A 21,948-nucleotide genomic window follows, 5' to 3' on the forward strand; every position below is an offset into this window, starting at 1 on the left:
CTTTGTGGCGCTCGCTGCCCAGTTCATGCTAGATGTCGCTCGAGCAGTGTGCCCTAACCTGTATGTGGCGGCTGAACTCTACACTAGCAGCAAGGAGCTGGATAACATCTTCGTTTCCAAAATAGGAATTACATCACTGATCCGAGGTACAGTATTGCATGTGATTTGACGTCCTCACAGACAGTTAAGACCTGAAGTATTTAGGCAATGACATCATCTTCAGGATGGTGCTTGTATACTGCCAAAACGATTTTTGAAGGAATGACACCACACTGGCCCCGGAAATCAGTTCAAAACCTGGGATACAAACATTTTTGCAGCCAATTCCTAAAAACACTGGAGTGTTTCTGATGTTTAAAGGAGCTTGGACAAGCGGAAACACATTGGCAGATCCATACATTGATATTTTAACCTGGCTAACAAACATAGAACACTGGGATCAAAACTTGTGATTTACATAACTGAGGCGTTACTCATTATTCAGTTCGAAAAACTTGTTGGGGACTCACATTTTTGCAGCAGATTCCTAAAAAATAGGTCCTCAAAAAGTCCTCTTCTTTTTGGCAGTTATTTTTCGTAATGTGTTACTGTAGCTTGTTTACTTCAGATGCAGTCATTTGTTCAACTTCTTTAGTTACACTAGTGGTGTTCCTCAAGGTTCCATCTTAGGTCCTCTCTTTTTCATCATTTGGGCTTTTCAACTGGAGTTCAGTTCAAAACCTGGGAGACAAACATTCTGGCAGAAAATTCCTAGAAACACTAGAGTGTTCCTGTTGTGCAGAGGAGCTTGGACAAGTGGAAACACATAGGCAGATCCTTGCATTAACATTTTAACCTTGTTAGCAAACAGAACACTGAGGTTCAAACTTGTGATTTACATAACTGAGGCGTTCCTCAAGGCACACCTTTAAGTCCTCTCCTTTTTAGCTGTAGAATTTTTTTTTCGTAATGTAATTTATGTAACTGTAGCTTGTTTACTTCAGATGCAGTCATTAGTTCAACTTCTTTAGTTATACTACTGGTGTTCCTCAAGGTTCCATCTTAGGTCCTCTCTTTTTCATCATTTGACTTATTCAACTGGTGGCCCATGTGTTCAGTTCGAAAAACTTGTGAGGGACTCACATTTTTTGCAGCAGATTCCTAAAAACACTAGAGTGTTCTTGTTGTGTAAAGGAGCTTGGACAAGTGGAAACACATTTTAGCCTTGCTAACATACTTAGAACACTGAGGTCCAAACTTGGGATTTACATAACTTAGGCGTTCCTCAAGGCGCCCCTTTAAGTCCTCTCCTTTTTGGCAGTTATTTTTCGTAATGTGTTACTGTAGCTTGTTTACGTCAGATGCAGTCATTTGTTCAACTTCCTTAGTTATACTACTGGTGTTCCTCAAGGTTCCATCTTAGGTCCTCTCTTTTTCATCATTTGACTTATTCAGTTCGAAAAACTTGTTGGGGACTCACATTTTTTGCAGCAGATTCCTAAAAACACTAGAGTATTCTTGTTGTATAAAGGAGCTTGGACAAGTGGAAACACATTTGGAACACCACTAGTGTAACCAAAGAAGTTGAACAAATGACTGCATCTGAAGTAAACAAACTACAACAACTGTTAGAATAATTGTATCTAAGTTATCACAAAAACTTTGTGTTGAAATGAGTTCCCAGCGAGAAGACCAAAAGCTGTCTTTGAACCTACCCAGAAGAAGGCTTGTGAAACTCCACTGTGTAGGGGGAGAAGCAACATGAAAGTGTTATGTTTTCTTTCATGTATTGTAATCTACAGAAAGATATTGTTTTAACCCAAGGACTACAAAGCGGAGAGAAGGCAGGATCTGGCCAAGTTCCAGACTCCTCTTTTTTTAAGTCTTTTACGAACCTTTCTTTGAACTATTTTACGACCTTTTCTTTGAAGTGTTTACGACCTTTTCTTTTGAACTGTTCTGTAACCAAAGGCAACGCTGTTTACGACCCATGTCCCTTTGGAAGCAGCTGTTGCCATGTGGTGTGGGAAAGTCCAAATAGAGGAGGAGGCGTACAATCTTTAGCCAGAGCGTGCTGGAGACTGAGTACAGAGTACAGGCCAGACGTCTCTCCTCAAATTGAGCCAAATTAAATTCTGTCTCTGTTTAATTCTTTGCTTCTTGTCTTGTTTAATAGATGTCATCAGTGTTTGAATCTGAAAAAAACACACATTACGAAAAATAACTGCCAAAAAGGAGAGGACTTAAAGGGGCGCCTTGAGGAATGCCTCAGTTATGTAAATCACAAGTTTGGAGCTCAGTGTTCTATGTATGCTAGCAAGGCTAAAATGTCAATGCGAGGATCTGCAAATGTGTTTCCACTTGTCCAAGCTCCTCTACACAACAGGAACACTCTAGTGTGTTTAGGAATCTGCTGCAAAAAATGTGAGTCCCCAACAAGTTTTTTGAACTGAATAAGTCAAATGATGAAAAAGAGAGGACCTAAGATGGAACCTTGAGGAACACCAGTAGTATAACTAAAGAAGTTGATCAAATGACTGCATCTAAAGTAAACAAATAGAACATTGGGGTCCAAACTTGTGATTTACATAACTGAGGCGTTCCTCAATGCGCCCCTTTAAGTCCTCTCCTTTTTGGCAGTTATTTTTCGTAATGTGTTGTTGTAGTTTGTTTACGTCAGATGCAGTCATTTGTTCAGCTTCCTTAGTTACACTGGTGGTGTTCCTCAAGGTTCCATCTTAGGTACCGTATTTTCCGCACTACAAGGCGCACCTAAAAACCTCCAATTTTCTCAAAAGCTGACAGTGCGCCTTATAATCCGGTGCGCCTTATATATGGACCAATATTGAGCCACAACAGGTCTCGCAACCCCAGCGTCTACTGTAGCATCTATTCTATGCGCCTTATAATCTGGTGCGCCTTATATATGGACCAATATTGAGCCACAACAGGTCTCGCAACCCCAGCCTCTACTGTAGCGTCTATTCTATGCGCCTTATAATGTGGTGCGCCTTATATATGAACAAAGTTTTAGAATAGGCCATTCATTGAAGGTGCGCCTTATAATCCGGCGCGCCTTATAGTGCGGAAAATACGGTACTCTCTTTTTCATCATTTGACTTATTCAGTTGGAAAAACTTTTGGGGACTCACCTTTTTGCAGCAGATTCCTCAAAAAATAGGTCCTCAAAAATAGCCGTGCACTCCTCCTGAGAAAATAAATCGACCACAATTAAATGTCTACTCAGTGTTTCCCACACATTCATTTATTTGTGGCGGCCCGCCACGAAAGAATTAAGGCCGCCACAAAAAAAAATAAAAACGTTTTTTTAAATTTTTTTTTTTTTTTTTGTGTCCTGTCCAGCTTCTCAGGCAAATCATATAGTTGATGTAGATGCCCATATCGGCTGTTCAGATTTACTTTACAAAAGAGAAGTGTAGGATCAAGATTTTTGGAGCTCTTTGTTCAGTGGATCAGATGTTTGATGAAGCTCTGTGTCTATCTACCACCACTACTGTTTTCTGTTTATTTGTTACTGACTGTGGCATGACACCTCTGCCTCTGTTTCACTTTATGTTGCTGGTAAATAATATGGTTGTAGTAGTAGGCTAAAGTTAAATTATTTAGTATGCACTAATTAAAGGGGCAGAGCTTTAAGAGACATTTTAGCTTTTATATTTTTATAAGATATATTTTTTGTAAGAACCACAATTAATATATATTTTTCAGTGAATAACTTATTGTTCAAATCTGTATATAAATATGTACATAAAGTGTTGTAGTTATATTGTAAAATGGATGGATGGATGGACGTTTAGAACAAAACTGTTATTAATTAGTAAGTATACATTTTTTGAGCCTTTTTAGAGAAAATCATATCATTGTAGTAAATTATGCAAATTACTCGATGAGGTCATGGTGACCACGCCCATAGCCACGCCCCCACCGCCACAGGTATCTTGGCAGTTTATGGGAAACACTGTCTACTGTTCTCCAGAATATACCAAATAACACTGGTAGTGAAGTGAGACGTCCTGCCCCCAGGTCCGTAGCTTTCTGGAAACGTGCCCCCCCGCCCCCAAAACAATTGCGTTGAATATGGAATGAGTTAAACAGTTTGGCTTCACCACACCAACCTTGTCTACTAAACACCCGCATGTTTTTGTCACGCTCATACTAACATGGCGGCTCATCACTCAAGAAGAATGGGTGCTTGGTTCAAAGTTCAACTGGAGAATGATAGACCATGTCGTGATAACAGACCTTCTGTTTCAACGCCATCTTCTAGAGGCCATGTCAGCCGGGGACAGCCACGAAGAAGGAAGATTGGTCTATCGTTACGGCGGGGAACCGGTCGGAGCTTTTGTCCAGCCCAGTCTCCGCCCGCTGATGCCCTGCATTGCCCATGCCATGTTCCTCGATGTCACCCATGACAACGAGTGTCCCATACAGGTGTTGTATTACTTCACTGAGGATGAAATAATAAGAATAAATAATAAGTTCTTCCTTGCACATTGAACACGTCTCGTCTTTTTTCGGTCCAGCTGCGTTCACCGCTGGACTCGCTGCCCAGTTCTGCAGTCGTCTCCATGGCCTGCTGTGCGACTGGCTCTACTCGAGGATATGATGAATTAGTGCCGCATCAGGTTCTGCACTCTCCCTCACATCGGCCCTGTTTGATAGAACGTGACACCACGACATCGGACTCAGACCTTTTCAAATGGTTGTGTAGATTTCTGTCGTGAAGGAGGAGCGTTTCTACCCCAAGTGGAACCCTTCGGCTTCCCCCGCCTCGGCCGGCGAGGTTGGACCTCAGTCTGGCATCATTGCAGGGAAACGGGCTCTCAATAAATTGCACCAGGAACTGGCTGCCCAGGGCTTCATGCAGGTATCTCCCACGGCCTTTTACCTTCTTCTCAACAAATTAGAGCATCCCACAAGGTTGACATTCGTGTATGCGTGCCTTGTATTTAAATATGTGTATATATTTTTTTGGGGGGGGAATATGTATATATATATATATATATATATATATATATATATATATATATATATATATATATATATATATGTTAATGTATGTATATATATGTATGTATGTTAATGTATGTATATATATGTATGTATGTATATATATGTATGTATATATATATGTATGTATGTACAAGCCCCGTTTCCATATGAGTTGGGAAATTGTGTTAGATGTAAATATAAACGGAATACAATGATTTGCAAATCATTTTCAACCCATATTCAGTTGAATATGCTACAAAGACAACATATTTGATGTTCAAACTGATAAACTTTTTTTTTTGTGTGCAAATAATCATTAACTTTAGAATTTGATGCCAGCAACACGTGACAAAGAAGTTGGGAAAGGTGGCAATAAATACTGATAAAGTTGAGGAATGCTCATCAAACACTTATTTTGGAACATCCCACAGGTGAACAGGAAAATTGGGAACAGGTGGGTGCCATGATTGGGTATAAAAGTAGATTCCATGAAATGCTCAGTCATTCACAAACAAGGATGGGGCGAGGGTCACCACTTTGTCAACAAATGCCTGAGCAAATTGTTGAACAGTTTAAGAAAAACCTTTCTCAACCAGCTATTGCAAGGAATTTAGGGATTTCACCATATACGCTCCATAATATCATCAAAGGGTTCAGAGAATCTGGAGAAATCACTGCACGTAAGCAGCTAAGCCTGTGACCTTCGATCCCTCAGGCTGTACTGCATCAACAAGCGACATCAGTGTGTAAAGGATATCACCACATGGGCTCAGGAACACTTCAGAAACCCACTGTCAGTAACTACAATTGGTCGCTACATCTGTAAGTGCAAGTTAAAACTCTCCTATGCAAGGCGAAAACCGTTTATCAACAACACCCAGAAACGCCGTCGGCTTCGCTGGGCCTGAGCTCATCTAAGATGGACTGATACAAAGTGGAAAAGTGTTCTGTGGCCTGACGAGTCCACATTTCAAATTGTTTTGGGAAACTGTGGACATCGTGTCCTCCGGACCAAAGAGGAAAAGAACCATCCGGATTGTTATAGGCACAAAGTGTAAAAGCCAGCATGTGTGATGGTATGGGGGTGTATTAGTGCCCAAGACATGGGTAACTTACACATCTGTGAAGGCACCATTAATGCTGAAAGGTACATACAGGTTTTGGAGCAACATATGTTGCCATCCAAACAACGTTACCAAGGACGCCCCCTGCTTATTTCAGCAAAGACAACGTGGCTTCATAGTAAAAGAGTGTGGGTACTAGACTGGCCTGCCTGTAGTCCAGACCTGTCTCCCATTGAAAATGTGTGGTGCATTATGAAGCCTAAAATAGCACAAGGGAGACCCCCGGACTGTTGAACAACTTAAGCTGTACATCAAGCAAGAATGGGAAAGAATTCCACCTGAGAAGCTTCAAAAATGTGTCTCCTCAGTTCCCAAACGTTTACTGAGTGTTGTTAAAAGGAAAGGCCATGTAACACAGTGGTGAACATGCCCTTTCCCAACTACTTTGGCACGTGTTGCAGCCATGAAATTCTAAGTTAATTATTATTTGCAAAAAATAAATAAAGTTTATAAGTTTGAACATCAAATATGTTGTCTTTGTAGTGCATTCAACTGAATATGGGTTGAAAAGGATTTGCAAATCATTGTATTCCGTTTATATTTACATCTAACACAATTTCCCAACTCATATGGAAACGGGGTTTGTATATGTATATATATACAGGTATATACTGTGTGTATATATATATATATATATATATATATATATATATATATATATATATACACACACGTTTAAGAACCTTATAATCATTCATCTGTATTTGTCAAGCTTAATTTGCACTTGCTCTAAAAAATGATTCTTCTACTTGGAGATATTATGTACAGTATCTTACTGCTGCCACCCAGCTGTACGTGTGTACACTGTTCAAGCTCTTTTAGCTTCATACTGAAATTTTGACCGAAAGATAAATATCTCTTAACTTTTTCCAAGTAGTGTATATGTATGTACGTATGTACGTATCTTCATACTGTAAATAAATATGTTGTGTATAAACTAAAATCCCCATTGTGTGTTCTGTCCTTAGGTCTATGTAGACCAGGTTGATGCAGACATTGTTGCAATTACTCGTCACTGTCCCAGCACCCATCAGTCCGTGGTGACAGTTTGTAGGACAGCTTTCAAGAACCCGAAAACACACCAATACAGCGCTGATGTACCGCCAATGTTTATTCCTGGTAAGAGATTAGACACTGCATGCATCCTATATTCATGTTATTTCATGTTCATTTTGGAGTCGTAGATTCACAGTGTGAAGCCAAAGTCCCTGCACCTCTTTTAAAGCTATAAAAAAGAAAGTAAAACTAAACTTATTTTAAATGGCCGATGGCCCTAAATGTTCGTAGCAATACGAGCAGAGCTTGGTATCACTGATACTGATTCTCTGACAAAGCAGCAGGTTCAAGAAATAAACAATACATATATCAGTTGTCAGATATTAATCAAATGGCACAATTGTTCTCTTCCCGTGTAGCTTAGACATACAAACCCCGTTTCCATATGAGTTGGGAAATCATGTTAGATGTAAATATAAACGGAATACAATGATTTGCAAATCCTTTTCAACCCATATTCAATTGAATGCACTACAAAGACAAGATATTTGATGTTCAAACTCATAAACTTTATTTTTTTTTTGCAAATAATAATTAACTTAGAATTTCATGGCTGCAACACGTGCCAAAGTAGTTGGGAAAGGGCATGTTCACCACTGTGTTACATGGCCTTTCCTTTTAACAACACTCAGTAAACGTTTGGGAACTGAGGAGACACATTTTTGAAGCTTCTCAGGTGGAATTCTTTCCCATTCTTGCTTGATGTACAGCTTAAGTTGTTCAACAGTCCGGGGGTCTCCATTGTGCTATTTCAGGCTTCATAATGCACCACACATTTTCAATGGGAGACAGGTCTGGACTACAGGCAGGCCAGTCTAGTACCCGCACTCTTTTACTATGAAGCCACGTTGATGTAACACGTGGCTTGGCATTGTCTTGCTGAAATAAGCAGGGGCGTCCATGGTAACGTTGTTTGGATGGCAACATATGTTGTTACAAAACCTGTATGTACCTTTCAGCATTAATGGTGCCTTCACGGATGTGTAAGTTACCCATGTCTTGGGCACTAATACACCCCCATACCATCACACATGCTGGCTTTTACACTTTGCGCCTATAACAATCCGGATGGTTCTTTTCCTCTTTGGTCCGGAGGACACGACGTCCACAGTTTCCAAAAACAATTTGAAATGTGGACTCGTCAGACCATAGACCACTTTTCCACTTTGTATCAGTCCATCTTAGATGAGCTCAGGCCCAGCGAAGCCGACGGCGTTTCTGTGTGTTGTTGATAAACGGTTTTCGCCTTGCATAGGAGAGTTTTAACTTGCACTTACAGATGTAGCGACCAACTGTAGTTACTGACAGTGGGTTTCTGAAGTGTTCCTGAGCCCATGTGGTGATATCCTTTACACACTGATGTCGCTTGTTGATGCAGTACAGCCTGAGGGATGGAAGGTCACGGGCTTAGCTGCTTACGTGCAGTGATTTCTCCAGATTCTCTGAACCCTTTGATGATATTACGGAGCGTAGATGGTGAAATCCCTAAATTCCTTGCAATAGCTGGTTGAGAAAGGTTTTTCTTAAACTGTTCAACAATTTGCTCAGGCATTTGTTGACAAAGTGGTGACCCTCGCCCCATCCTTGTTTGTGAATGACTGAGCATTTCATGGAATCTACTTTTATACCCAATCATGGCACCCACCTGTTCCCAATTTGCCTGTTCACCTGTGGGATGTTCCAAATAAGTGTTTGATGAGCATTCCTCAACTTTATCAGTATTTATTGCCACCTTTCCCAACTTCTTTGTCACGTGTTGCTGGCATCAAATTCTAAAGTTAATGATTATTTGCAAAAAAAAAAAAAAAAAAAGTTTATCAGTTTGAACATCAAATATGTTGTCTTTGTAGCATATTCAACTGAATATGGGTTGAAAATGATTTGCAAATCATTGTATTCCGTTTATATTTACATCTAAGACAATTTCCCAACTCATATGGAAACGGGGATTGTATATATATATACTGTATGTATGTGTGTGTGTATATTTGTGTCTGTGTACATATATATTTATATATGTCTATATACAGTATATATTTGTATATCTTTATATATTATATATAGCCTATTATTTGTATTCCCTCTCTCCAGGGACAATTGAGGAGGTGGTTTTGGAGGCAAGGACAGTGGACAGACATGGTGGGAGCTATGAGAAGGACGACAAGTACATCAACGGCATGCCGGAATACACCGTACAGATCAAAGAGCACATCGCAGTAAATACTTGTTTTCTTCTTTTGTGCGCATGCCATAAGGCTTTTGTTAGTCTGCTACAGTGGAAGCTCGATTTACAACTGACAAACTTTTCAATTGACCAACATTTACTTCGTGTCCCTGTGCATGACCGCTTCACATAGGCGCCTGCAGGCAAGAAAGCAGGGCGAAACTTTGTTAAGGAGGTGGAGCCATCCACTTCACAGGGCAGGAGAAGTCACGTCTCAACACTCCAACATCTAAAAAAGTTAAAGTACCAATGATTGTCACACACACACTAGGTGTGGCGAAATTATTCTCTGCATTTGACCCACCACCCTTGATCACTTGAATGTTCCTGTGTACATGGACCTTGGAAAAAAAAAATCTGACTATGTCGCGCGTTTTCATGCATCGGAATACTTGACTTTGACATGCGTGAAATGTTTTTGTCATTCTTGTTTGGTGTGGGTTCACAGTGTGGCGCATATTTGTAACAGTGTTAAAGTTGTTTATACGGCTACCCTCAGTGTGACCTGTATGGCTGTTGATCAAGTATGCGTTGCATTCACTTATGTGTGTGCAAAAGCCGCATGTATTATGTGACTGGGCTGGCACGCTGTTTGTATGGAGGAAAAGCGGAAGTGATGACAGGTTGTAGAGGACGCTAAAGGCAGTGCCTTTAAGGCAGTGGTCCCCAACCTTTTTGTAGCTGCGGACCGGTCAACGCCTGAAAATTTGTCCCACGGACCGGGGGGATGTTTATTTTTTTTGGTTTGTTTTTTTGTTTTTGTTTTTTTTTCATAAAGAAATACAATAATGTGTGCTTACGGACTGTATCCCTGCAGACTGTATTGATCTATATTGATATATAATCCATATATTGTGTTTTTTATGTTGATTTAATTCTTGTGGCCCGGTGGTTGGGGACCACTGCTTTAAGGCAGTGATCCCCAACCACCGGGCCGCGGCTCGGTACCGGTCCGCGGACCGATTGGTACCGGGCCGCGCAAAAAATTAAAAAACATATTTTTTATTTATTTATTTATTTTTTTAAATTTTTAAATTTATTTATTTATTTTTTTATTTTTTTTTATTTTTAAAAATTAAATCAACATAAAAAACACAATATATACATATTGTGTATGTGTATGTCACCATAGATCAATACAGTCTGCAGGGATACAGTCCGTAAGCACACATGATTGTATTTCTTTATGAAAAAAAAAAATGAAAAAAGAAAAAAAAAAAATAAATCCCCCCCCACCCCACCGGTCCGTGGGACAAATTTTCTAGTGTTGACCGGTCCCCAGCTACAAAAAGGTTGGGGACCACTGCTTTAAGGCACGCCCCCAATATCGGAAATCGGGAGAAATTCGAGAGAATGGTTGCCCCGGGAGATTTTCGGGAGGGGCACTGAAATTCGGGAGTCTCCCGGGAAAATCGGGCGGGTTGGCAAGTCTGCACCATAGTGACTACAGTGTGTGTGCGGGTGTTGGCAGAGCACAGAGCAGATTGTTGTTGTTGTTTTGACTTTTTTTATTACCCAGAAAGTTGATCCATCACCTTCTTGTTGGGTTTGTTTGGTATACAGTACTGTATATTATTTAATATTGTGTACGAAACTTCACTAAAATATGGACTTTTGTCTAGGCTGTAACCAATTATTCATATTGACATTGTTCCTTATGGGGAACTCTGCTTCATTATACCAACTTTTCGATGTACAAACCTTAAGTTTGCAAATCGAGGTTCCACTGTGTTTCTGTTAACGTTTCACATTGTTATTGTAACGGTTTCAAACAGGCTTAACAGAGTTATATTTCAGAACATTACTTGATGTCGTAGCACATTCCTGTTAAGGTTTACGGAGAAGCATGTCTCTGCAACCACTTCCTCTAGTTCAGTGGTCCCCAACCTTTTTGTAGCTGCGGACCGGTCAACGCTTGAAAATTTGTGCCACAGACCGGGGGGGGAGGTGATTTTTTGGTACCGGGCCGCACAAGAAATTAAAAAAAATTAAAATAAGTTGTTTTTTTTTGTTTTTTTTTTCATAAAGAAATACAATCATGTGTGCTTACGGACTGTATCCCTGCAGACTGTATTGATCTATATTGATGTATAATGTATATATTGTGTTTTTTATGGGGGGGGGGAAAAAATAAAAATAAAAAAAATTCTTGTGCGGCCCGGTACCAATCGGTCCGCGGACCGGTACTGGGCCACGGCCCGGTGGTTGGGGACCACTGCTCTAGTTGACACTTCTTGTGTTCAACATGTACACACATTTGTTATTGTAAAAAAAAAAAAAAAATAGCTGGTATCAGTTATGATGACGTAGGCTGTAACTGTGCATACATTTACAGTTGCAGGAGAGCACAGTGGTGAAACAAGCTGAGGTGACATCTAAAGGTCGATCGGAGTTTGTACAGGAAATCACCTTTCAGAAACTGACACCAGGAAGTGTTATTGCCTTCAGGTACAACACTATTAATACACACCAAGTGCATCGTGTAAAAGTGTTCAAACATGATTAGTCCCAGATTCAAACTGTATTTATTAATATTGTATAGTGTGCCACCCTCCTGAAATAATCATGTGTTCAGTTAATCTATACTGTAGCAATTATACTATGCTGTTGTTACTCTGATAGAGTTATCATACACCGTACCTAGGGATGGGTACCAAATCCGGTATTTTTTATACACCAACCAAATCTTTACATCCAACGGTGCCATCTTACGGACTTTGTCAAACTACCTCTAAAGGTAATGTTGCAATTTTCAGTGCCAACAAAGAAATTGACCCCCAAAAACACTCCAACTCCGCTTTTCCAAAAACATACATTTGGCTTTGCGATGGCCCTGCGATGAGGTGGCGACTTGTCCAGGGTGTACCCCGCCTTCCGCCCGATTGTAGCTGAGATAGGCTCCAGCGCCCCCCGCGACCCCGAAGGGAATAAGCGGTAGAAAATGGATGGATGGATGGCTTTGCTATTGACATGCTACCGATTAGCATTTTCGATTTTTACATGGCAATATCAACACCTTCAAATCTGTTTAATCAATCATTCAATCAATCAATGTTTACTTATATAGCCCTAAATCACGAGTGTCTCAAAGGGCTGCACAAGCCACGACGACATCCTCGGCTCAGATCCCACATCAGGGCAAGGAAAAAACTCAACCCAGTGGGATGACAATGAGAAACCTTGGAGGGGACCGCAGATGTGGGGACCCTCCCCCTCTAGGGCGACCGGTGCAATGGACGTCGAGTGGATCTAGCATAATAGTGAGAGTCCAGTCCATAGTGGATCTAACATAATAGTGTGAGGGTCCAGTCCCTAGTGGATCTAACATAATAGTGTGAGAGTCCAGTCCATAGTGGATCTAACATAATAGTGTGAGAATCCAGTCCATAGTGGATCTAACATAATAGTGTGAGAGTCCAGTCCATAGTGGATCTAACATAAAAGTGTGAGAGTCCAGTCCATAGTGGATCTAACATAATAGTGTGAGAGTCCAGTCCATAGTGGATTTAACATAATAGTGAGAGTCCAGTCCATAGTGGATCTAACATAATAGTGTGAGAGTCCAGTCCATAGTGGATCTAACATAATAGTGAGAGTCCAGTCCATAGTGGATCTAACATAATAGTGAGAGTCCAGTCCATTGTGGATCTAACATAATAGTGTGAGGGTCCAGTCCATAGTGGATCTAACATAATAGTGTAAGAGTCCAGTCCATAGTGGATCTAACATAATAATGTGAGAGTCCAGTCCATAGTGGATCTAACATAATAGTGTGAGGGTCCAGTCTATAGTGGATCTAACGTAATAGTGTGAGAGTCCAGTCCATAGTGGATCTAACATAATAGTGTGAGAGTCCAGTCCATAGTGGGAGAGTCCAGTCCACAGTGGATCTAACATAATAGTGAGAGTCCAGTCCATAGTGGATCTAACATAATCTATAAGAAGTCCTGAAAATTGGTGCAGTCGAGTATCTGTATCGCTTCTCAGGTACCTGGAATTGGTACTGTATCGGTTCAAATGTGAACGGTACCCATCCCTCACTATACCCATCATGTGTATGAATGTCATGTCAATTATGAGCCCATTTTTATTTATTTGAACCACTCTTATCTAGTGTAGAATGATTGAATTGTTTAAAAAAAAATAACATTTGGGTTCACACATTTGAATTGCCATAGAATCAAAACAATACGTTTGGATACTTTACAGCAGGGGTGTCCAAACTTTTTCCACTGAGGGCCGTACACGGAAAAATTTAAGCATGCGGGGGCCTTTTTTTTTATTTTTATTTTTTGTCCTGTCCAGCTTCTCAGGCAAATCATATAGTTGATGTAAATGTTCAGATTTACTTTACAAAAGAGAAGTGTAGGATACTTCTCTTGTTGCCTTATTTGTATTTGACTTTATTAAATGTATTTATATTATCATTTGGTGCAGCCGGGCCGGAGCAGGAGGGGATAGAAAGAGAAAAAAAAGAAGACAGAGGGGGGAATTGTGGGGACAAGAGGGGGATTAGACAGAGAGACAAAAACAACAACAGCAAACACAACAACAACAACAACAACAACAACAATAATAGAGCAACATCAGCAAATACGACATGTACAAATATGATGGTAAAAGTAATAGCAAATAAGCAGTTAGCGAAAATAAAACACAATACAGAAATGACAATGAGCATTATTACACTAAAAATGGAGCAATACAAATACCAATAGAAATAGCGCTATTGATAATGAACAATACCAATACTTTACCTTTATTATGAACAATACAATTGTTCAAATGCAACAATACATATACGTAATGATAACTTGAGATACGAAAGAATGCAGAAAAATGGAGGGGAAGAAAGAGAAGCAACCTACATTAACCTTGTAGATTGTTGTAGTAACTATAGGTGATGATATTTTTCATTTTCAAACCTTAACAAAATATATGGATTTTTTTTTTTTTTAACCTTTAGGGCTCCCGGGGACCATAAAGGGTCTCAGTCATCAAACTGTTAAAAATGAGTCAAATTCTTCTTATTATTTTTTATTTAACGCTTACAGTAAATCTCTATATCAACTTGAGGTTGATATAAATTAAAAAAAAAAAAAAAAGGTTTTCTGTCAAAGACAACTTAGTTTTTTATAGTAAAACTGAAATATGCAGTATTTAGTAATTAGAGCCCTAAAAGATCAATAATGCAGGACACCATTGATTTTAATTCTTTAATATTTTTGAGTAATCACAATGAAAAGTTAAATAAAATCCTACTAAATTTATTTGGGATCCAAAATGTCCCCTACTCATAAAGTGATACATTTTTATTAGTTTTTTTTTACTTTTAACACTTAGATTACGAAATCAACTTCAGATGTATCTGTCGATTTTACGTTTGAACTATTATTTTGTTTGTTTTATGCTCTTTTGTCAAATAAAACTTTGATGTTTTTATATGGCAACCACACAATATATGCAATATTTTTTTCCACATAAAACATTTTAAAGTGATATTTTTAAAGTAATAATTCATTATAACATAGATTTTTAGTCTTTTTTTTTTTTCAAAAAAAAGAAAAATAAACAGAGACAAAAGAAAAAAACAAAAAACAGCCTGCATGGCAGCTTTGCAACTTTTTCTTGTTAGATTTCACCTCATTCCACTTTTTTTAAAATGTTTGCAATATTATCAATTTTGCAATTTTTGCAGAATGTGTGGCGGGCCGGTAAACAATTAGCTGCGGGCCGCACTTTGGACACCCCTGCTTTACATACTTTTCTCTTCCTCGCAGGGTTAGTCTGGACCCCAAAGCCCAGAAATTGGTTGGGGCAATCCGATACATTCTGTCCCAATTCAGCCTGAAGTACAGAAAAGGAAGTATAGCAGATGAAAACCCAGCGGAGGTCCTGAAGATGCCTTTGGCACAGTGAGTCCATTTGTCATTCGTCATCATTTTATTAATGTCCTTTGTTTGTTACATGTGTCGGTACATGTTGATTTGATCCTTTGTTGTCTTTATCATTATCTTTTAGTTATTTTATCTATACACAGTCGTGGTCAAAAGTTTACATACACTTGTAAAGAACATAATGTCATGGCTGTCTTGAGTTTCCAATTATTTCTAGAACTCTTATTTTTGACCACTCCTCTTGACAACATTGGTGCAGTTCAGCTAAATGTGTTGGTTTTCTGACATGGACTTGTTTCTTCAGCATTGTCCACATGTTTAAGTCAGGACTTTGGGAAGGCCATTCTAAAACCTTCATTCTAGCCTGATTTAGCCACTCCTTTACCACTTTTGACGTGTGTTTGGGGGTCATTGTCCTGTTGGAACACCCAACTGCGCCCAAGACCCAACCTCCGGATTGATGATTTTAGGTTGTCCTGAAGACTTTGGAGGTAATCCTCCTTGTGCCGCCCTCGATATGTAGAAATATCTTGGCTTTACCCTAACACCTTTTCTTGATCAAACACTCTGAAAACGTCTTCTTGTCCACAGGTTTATTGACCGTAAAAAGGGTAAAACTGAAAACATACAAGCAGAAGGATGCTTACATTACAGACATGCATACACAGCCAATTACACACACACAAGCCCACTACAATAAAACATGCATTACGCTGTGCATTGTACTTAAATGGATACATACATGCCACAAAATATGTAATTTAAGTGCTCTACAGCAAACTAGCTTACTATGCTAACATTGTGAATTACAAAAATTAGCATGACTGACTTTTGGCCATAAAACATCCCAAATTACATCACAACCAACAAATAATACAACTCCATCAAATATTAGCATACTACTCAACAATACATACCGATGATACTTTGTTTGGCATGAGATTCAAGCAGATGAAAACGTTTGCAATCGTCACCGAACTAGCCTAAGGTAGACTTGAAAGGAACTCCTTCTTGTTCCCTGCTATCATGGACATTACTGTAAACTAGGCAATGCTGCCTCCTGCTGTCTAAAGGAGGAAGTGCACCTCACTGTTGAATTCCAAAGTGAACTTAAACACTGGTTTTACATATATTATTAATAAATTCAACAAACAAGACAGAACACTCCTTTTTCATTGTCCTATTTACTCTCTGTAAAACACCAGTTCCAATGGCAGCAAAACAGTCCCAGAGCATAATACTACCACCATCATGCTGGACGGTAGGCATGGTGCTCCTGGAATTAAAGGCCTCACCTTTTCTCCTCCAAACAATTTGCTGGGTATTGTGGCCAAACCGCTAAATTTTTGTTTCATCTGACCACAGAAATTCACTCCAGAAGGTCTTATCTTTGTCCATGTGATCAGCAGCAAACTTTAGACCAGCCTTAAGGTGTCGCTTCTGGAGCTAAGGGCTTCCTTCTTGCATGGTAGCCTCTCAGTCCAGTGACTGTGGACACTGACACCTGTGTTCAAGCAGCTTCCAATTCATTGCGGACCTGCTTTTTGGTGGTTCGAGGTCGACTCCTGATCATCCTGACCATTTTTCTCTCAGCAGCTTGCGTGTTCTTCCTGATCGTGGCAGTGACAAAACTGTGCCATGCACTTTATACTTACGAACAATTGTATGCACAGTTGCTCTTGGGACCTCAAGCTGCTTTGAAATGGCTCAAAGTGACTTTCTTGACTTGTTCAAGTCAATGATTAGTTTTTTCAGATCTGTGCTGAGTTCCTTTGACTTTCCCATTGTCGCGTTTGTAACCGAGTCTATCACATGAGCCCTATTTAAATGGGCTCAGAGAACCACGACTGTATATATACGATCTACACAACGTGCCAACTTCACTTGTTTTGGGTTTTGTACAACATGGATGACGGAGTATTCTAAGGAGTGTATTCTAAGGGACTAAAGAGACGGTCAGAAAGCGGCTTGAAGATGGACTGTAAAATTAATCTTTGCAAAATGTTGACCATTACACGTCATGTAGAAGGGTTTTAAAGGGGGTAAAAACATAGTATTAGCCCTTTAACTAGTCTGCCTATCACAATATGTCGCTGCCATACATGGACCAACATTTATACGTCATAAAAAAAACATTTTTCCGGATCAATCAAGTGAAACTGCGACCATTAAACACGCCTGATGATCAAACTGCACTATTTAACTGCCACACAGGCTGATGTCCAAGCTGTCGCTGGCAGACATGAACGTCCTGCTCTTCCGTTGCGACGCAGAGGAACAAGAGGACGGCGGAGGCTGTTACGACATCCCAGGATGGATGGCGTTCAAATACGCAGGTCTCCAAGGTGGGTGGTACAAGCAGTAGCGGATCATGGGGTGTCCTAAGAAATTATAGTACAAACCCTGTTTCCATATGAGTTGGGAAATTGTGTTAGATGTAAATATAAACGGAATACAATGATTTGCAAATCATTTTCAACCCATATTCAATTGAAATCACCACAAAGACAAGATATTTGATGTTCAAATCAGATGTTCCCATTCTTGCTTGATGTACAGCTTAAGTTGTTCAACAGTCCGGGGGTCTCAGTTGTGGTATTTTAGGCTTCATAATGCGCCACACATTTTCAATGGGAGACAGGTCTGGACTGCAGGCAGGCCAGTCTAGTACCCGCACTCTTTTACTATGAAGCCACGTTGATGTAACACGTGGCTTGGCATTGTCTTGCTGAAATAAGCAGGGGCGTCCATGGTAACGTTGTTTGGATGGCAACATATGTTGCTCCAAAACCTGTATGTACCTTTCAGCATTAATGGCGCCTTCACAGATGTGTAAGTTACCCATGTCTTGGGCACTAATACACCCCCATACCATCACACATGCTGGCTTTTCAACTTTGCGCCTATAACAATCCGGATGGTTCTTTTCCTCTTTGGTCCGGAGGACACGACGTCCACAGTTTCCAAAAACAATTTGAAATGTGGACTCGTCAGACCACAGAACACTTTTCCACTTTGTATCAGTCCATCTTAGATGAGCTCAGGCCCAGCGAAGCCGACGGCATTTCTGGGTGTTGTTGATAAACGGTTTTCGCCTTGCATAGGAGAGTTTTAACTTGCACTTACAGATGTAGCAACCAACTGTAGTTACTGACAGTGGGTTTCTGAAGTGTTCCTGAGCCCATGTGGTGATATCCTTTACACACTGATGTCGCTTGTTGATGCAGTACAGCCTGAGGGATGGAAGGTCACGGGCTTAGCTGCTTACGTGCAGTGATTTCTCCAGATTCTCTGAACCCTTTGATGATATTACGGAGCGTAGATGGTGAAATCCCTAAATTCCTTGCAATAGCTGGTTGAGAAAGGTTTTTCTTAAACTGTTCAACAATTTGCTCAGGCATTTGTTGACAAAATGGTGACCCTCGCCCCATCCTTGTTTGTGAATGACTGAGCATTTCATGGAATCTACTTTTATACCCAATCATGGCACCCACCTGTTCCCAATTTGCCTGTTCACCTGTGGGATGTTCCAAATAAGTGTTTGATGAGCATTCCTCAACTTTATCAGTATTTATTGCCACCTTTCCCAACTTCTTTGTCACGTGTTGCTGGCATCAAATTCTAAAGTTAATGATTATTTGCACACAAAAAAAAAGTTTATCAGTTTGAACATCAAATATGTTGTCTTTATAGCATATTCAACTGAATATGGGTTGAAAATGATTTGCAAATCATTGTATTCCGTTTATATTTACATCCAACACAATTTCCCAACTCATATGGAAACTGGGTTTGTACTAAAAACATGAAAATGTGGAATAAAAGAGGTGAAATGTAACGAGAGAATGTTGCAATAATGACACGAAGAACACAAAGCTGCCATGTAGACATTTAAATCAAAAAATAATAACTCATAATTGATGGATAGATCTGAAGCGGATAGAGATTTAAGCGTTTAATCTAAAAATATGTTTTTTTGAAACTATCATTGCTTAAAAATTCATAATGAATCAAAATCAATGTTGTTATGAATGATTGACCTATTTAGGCTCCAATTACCTCACATCAAATATTCCACTTTGAACATTTTTTTGGGGGAAAGACTGCATATTTTGTTTTTGTTTTTGCCATAAATAAACAAGGGTTTCTTTTGACAAAAAAGGGCATAAAATGTAATGAAAAATGAAAACTTTCGATCAATGGATATAATCATACATGAAAACACTCCTACAGACATCACACAAGTGGGCGCTTTAGTAAGTAGGAATTGTTTTAGTTATATTGTAAAACTTACAAATGTTGCTTGGAGTAGAAACGCTATAGATCAGGTCAGTGGTCCCCAACCACCGGTCCACGTACCATCAGGACAAGTTTCGTAATTTCTCACAAAATCGCCAGAAAAAGTAAGGCGTTTTCTGACGGAAAGTTTATTAAGGAGTGCTTATTGGACTCTGTTGCGCTGATATGCCCGGAGAAGAGGGGCGCATTTGAGAACGTGTCACTCTCCCGACGCACTGTAACGAGGCGGGTTGAGATCATCACTAGAAACTTGGAGCTTCAGCTGAAGAACAGAACGGCCGACTTTGACTGTTTTTCGCTGGCTTTGGATGAGAGCTGCGATGTACGTGACACCGCCCAGCTGCTCGTCTTCTTACGTGGGATAACTGCAGACTTTGAAATCACGGAGTAGCTGGCAGCCATGCAGTCAATTAAAAGGGACAACCACAGGTAATGACTTTGTTCACAGAGGTAAATGCGTGTTTGGACATGTTAGGACTGAAATGGGACAAGCTGGCAGGTGTGACAACAGATGGTTGTCCAAATCTGAAGGGGAAAAATGTTGGACTTTTAAAGAGGATGCAGGATAAAGTGAGACAAATTGACATTTTTGCATTGTATTATACATCAGGAAGTGTTGTGTAAGACAGTGTTAAAAATAAAACCATCAAAAACAATCTGTATTTGATATTTTTATTTTTTATTTTAAGTTAGGATAAATGAAAGTATTATTATTATTATTAATTATTATTATTATTTATCTTATGGTACATCAAAAATAATATTGAGCAAAATTTAATTGAAATATTGTTGGTGTGGCCCTCCAGCAGTGCTCGGGTTGCTCATGCGGCCCCCGGTAAAAATTAATTGCCCACCCCTGTACTAGACACACCAATAAGCTTGTTTATAGATAGGAAGTTGCCATTTGTTATATTCCTTATAACTTTGTGACATGATACAATGCACATCAATGAACATATAAAATATAAATGTGACAGATTGTAGCCAAAGGCTGATTTCCATCTGCATTTCATTGCAAAGAAACAAGTCCAGGGCTCCCACTAATTCAGCGTTAAAATTAGTTGTATTTTTCATTACTTATTTTTGCTGTATTTATCTGGCACAAGTGGAAAGCCGGTCCCTGAAAATAATGCCTATATTAAACCGGTCCGTGGTGCACAAAAGGTTGGGGACCACTGTTTTAGATGACTCTCGAAGATAGAACGGCACTTCTACTTCCAGTTCAAAACACTTAAGAGAAAGAATTACTGAATAACTCCACGGGGAATTTGTGAAACTGAAACGATACAAAAAGAATGCCATTGTGAGTTTATAATATTAGCACAGATACTCGGAATTGTGTTAGCATATTAGCTTTAGTTTTAGTTATATTGCAAAACTTACAAATGTTGCTTGTAGTGATGAATGAAGAATACATAGGAGTAGAAAAGCCATGGACGGCTACAAGACGAAACTGCACTTATGCTTCCGGTTCAAAGCTTTAAAGGCCTACTGAAATGAAATGTTCTTATTTAAACAGGGATAGCAGATCCATTCTATGTGTCATACTTGATCATTTCGCGATATTGCCATATTTTTGCTGAAAGGATTTAGTAGAGAACATCGACGATAAAGTTTGCAACTTTTGGTCTCTGATAAAAAAAAAGCCTTGCCCCTACCGGAAGTAGCGTGACGACACCGGAGGAAGGACTGCTCATATTTTCCTATTGTTTACACCAGCAGCGAGAGAGATTCGGACCGAGAAAGTGACGATTACCCCATTAATTTGAGCGAGGATGAAAGATTCGTGGATGAGGAAAGTGAGAGTGAAGGATTAGAGTGCAGTGCAGGATGTATCTTTTTTCGCTCTGACCGTAACTTAGGTACAAGGGCTCATTGGATTCCACACTTTCTCCTTTTTCTATTGTGGATCATGGATTTGTATTTTAAACCACCTCGGATACTATATCCTCTTGAAAATGAGAGTCGAGAACGCGAAATGGACATTCACAGTGACTTTTATCTCCACGACAATACATCGGTAAAGCACTTTAGCTACGGAGCTAACGTGATAGCATCGTGCTTAAATGCAGATAGAAACAAAAGAAATACACCCCTGACTGGAAGGATAGACAGAAGATCAACAATACTACCAAACTCTGGACCTGTAACCACACGGTTAATGCTTTACCGCCGGACGAAGCCTAGCAATGCTGTTGCTAATGACGCCATTGAAGCTAACTTAGCTACGGGACCTCACGGAGCTATGCTAAAAACATTAGCTATCCACCTACGCCAGCCCTCATCTGCTCATCAACACCCGTGCTCACCTGCGTTCCAGCGATCGACGGAGCGACGAAGGACTTCACCCGATCAT

General features: G+C 39.8%; 1 protein-coding gene across 1 annotated transcript in view; it reads left to right on the forward strand.

The window, feature by feature from the left end:
* agla (amylo-alpha-1, 6-glucosidase, 4-alpha-glucanotransferase a) overlaps positions 1 to 21,948 on the forward strand; it is a 135,855-nt gene that overhangs the window by 67,828 nt on the left and 46,079 nt on the right. The window contains exons 14-21 of the mRNA XM_062069558.1: positions 4,268 to 4,431; positions 4,524 to 4,625; positions 4,712 to 4,867; positions 7,085 to 7,235; positions 9,264 to 9,388; positions 11,732 to 11,844; positions 15,177 to 15,311; positions 17,508 to 17,638. Of these exons, the coding sequence (XP_061925542.1) occupies positions 4,268 to 4,431; positions 4,524 to 4,625; positions 4,712 to 4,867; positions 7,085 to 7,235; positions 9,264 to 9,388; positions 11,732 to 11,844; positions 15,177 to 15,311; positions 17,508 to 17,638 (1,077 nt within the window). The remainder of the gene's footprint in view (positions 1 to 4,267; positions 4,432 to 4,523; positions 4,626 to 4,711; positions 4,868 to 7,084; positions 7,236 to 9,263; positions 9,389 to 11,731; positions 11,845 to 15,176; positions 15,312 to 17,507; positions 17,639 to 21,948) is intronic.

Source organism: Entelurus aequoreus, linkage group LG14 (assembly GCF_033978785.1).
Source record: "Entelurus aequoreus isolate RoL-2023_Sb linkage group LG14, RoL_Eaeq_v1.1, whole genome shotgun sequence".
Classification (NCBI taxonomy): Eukaryota; Metazoa; Chordata; class Actinopteri; order Syngnathiformes; family Syngnathidae; genus Entelurus; species Entelurus aequoreus.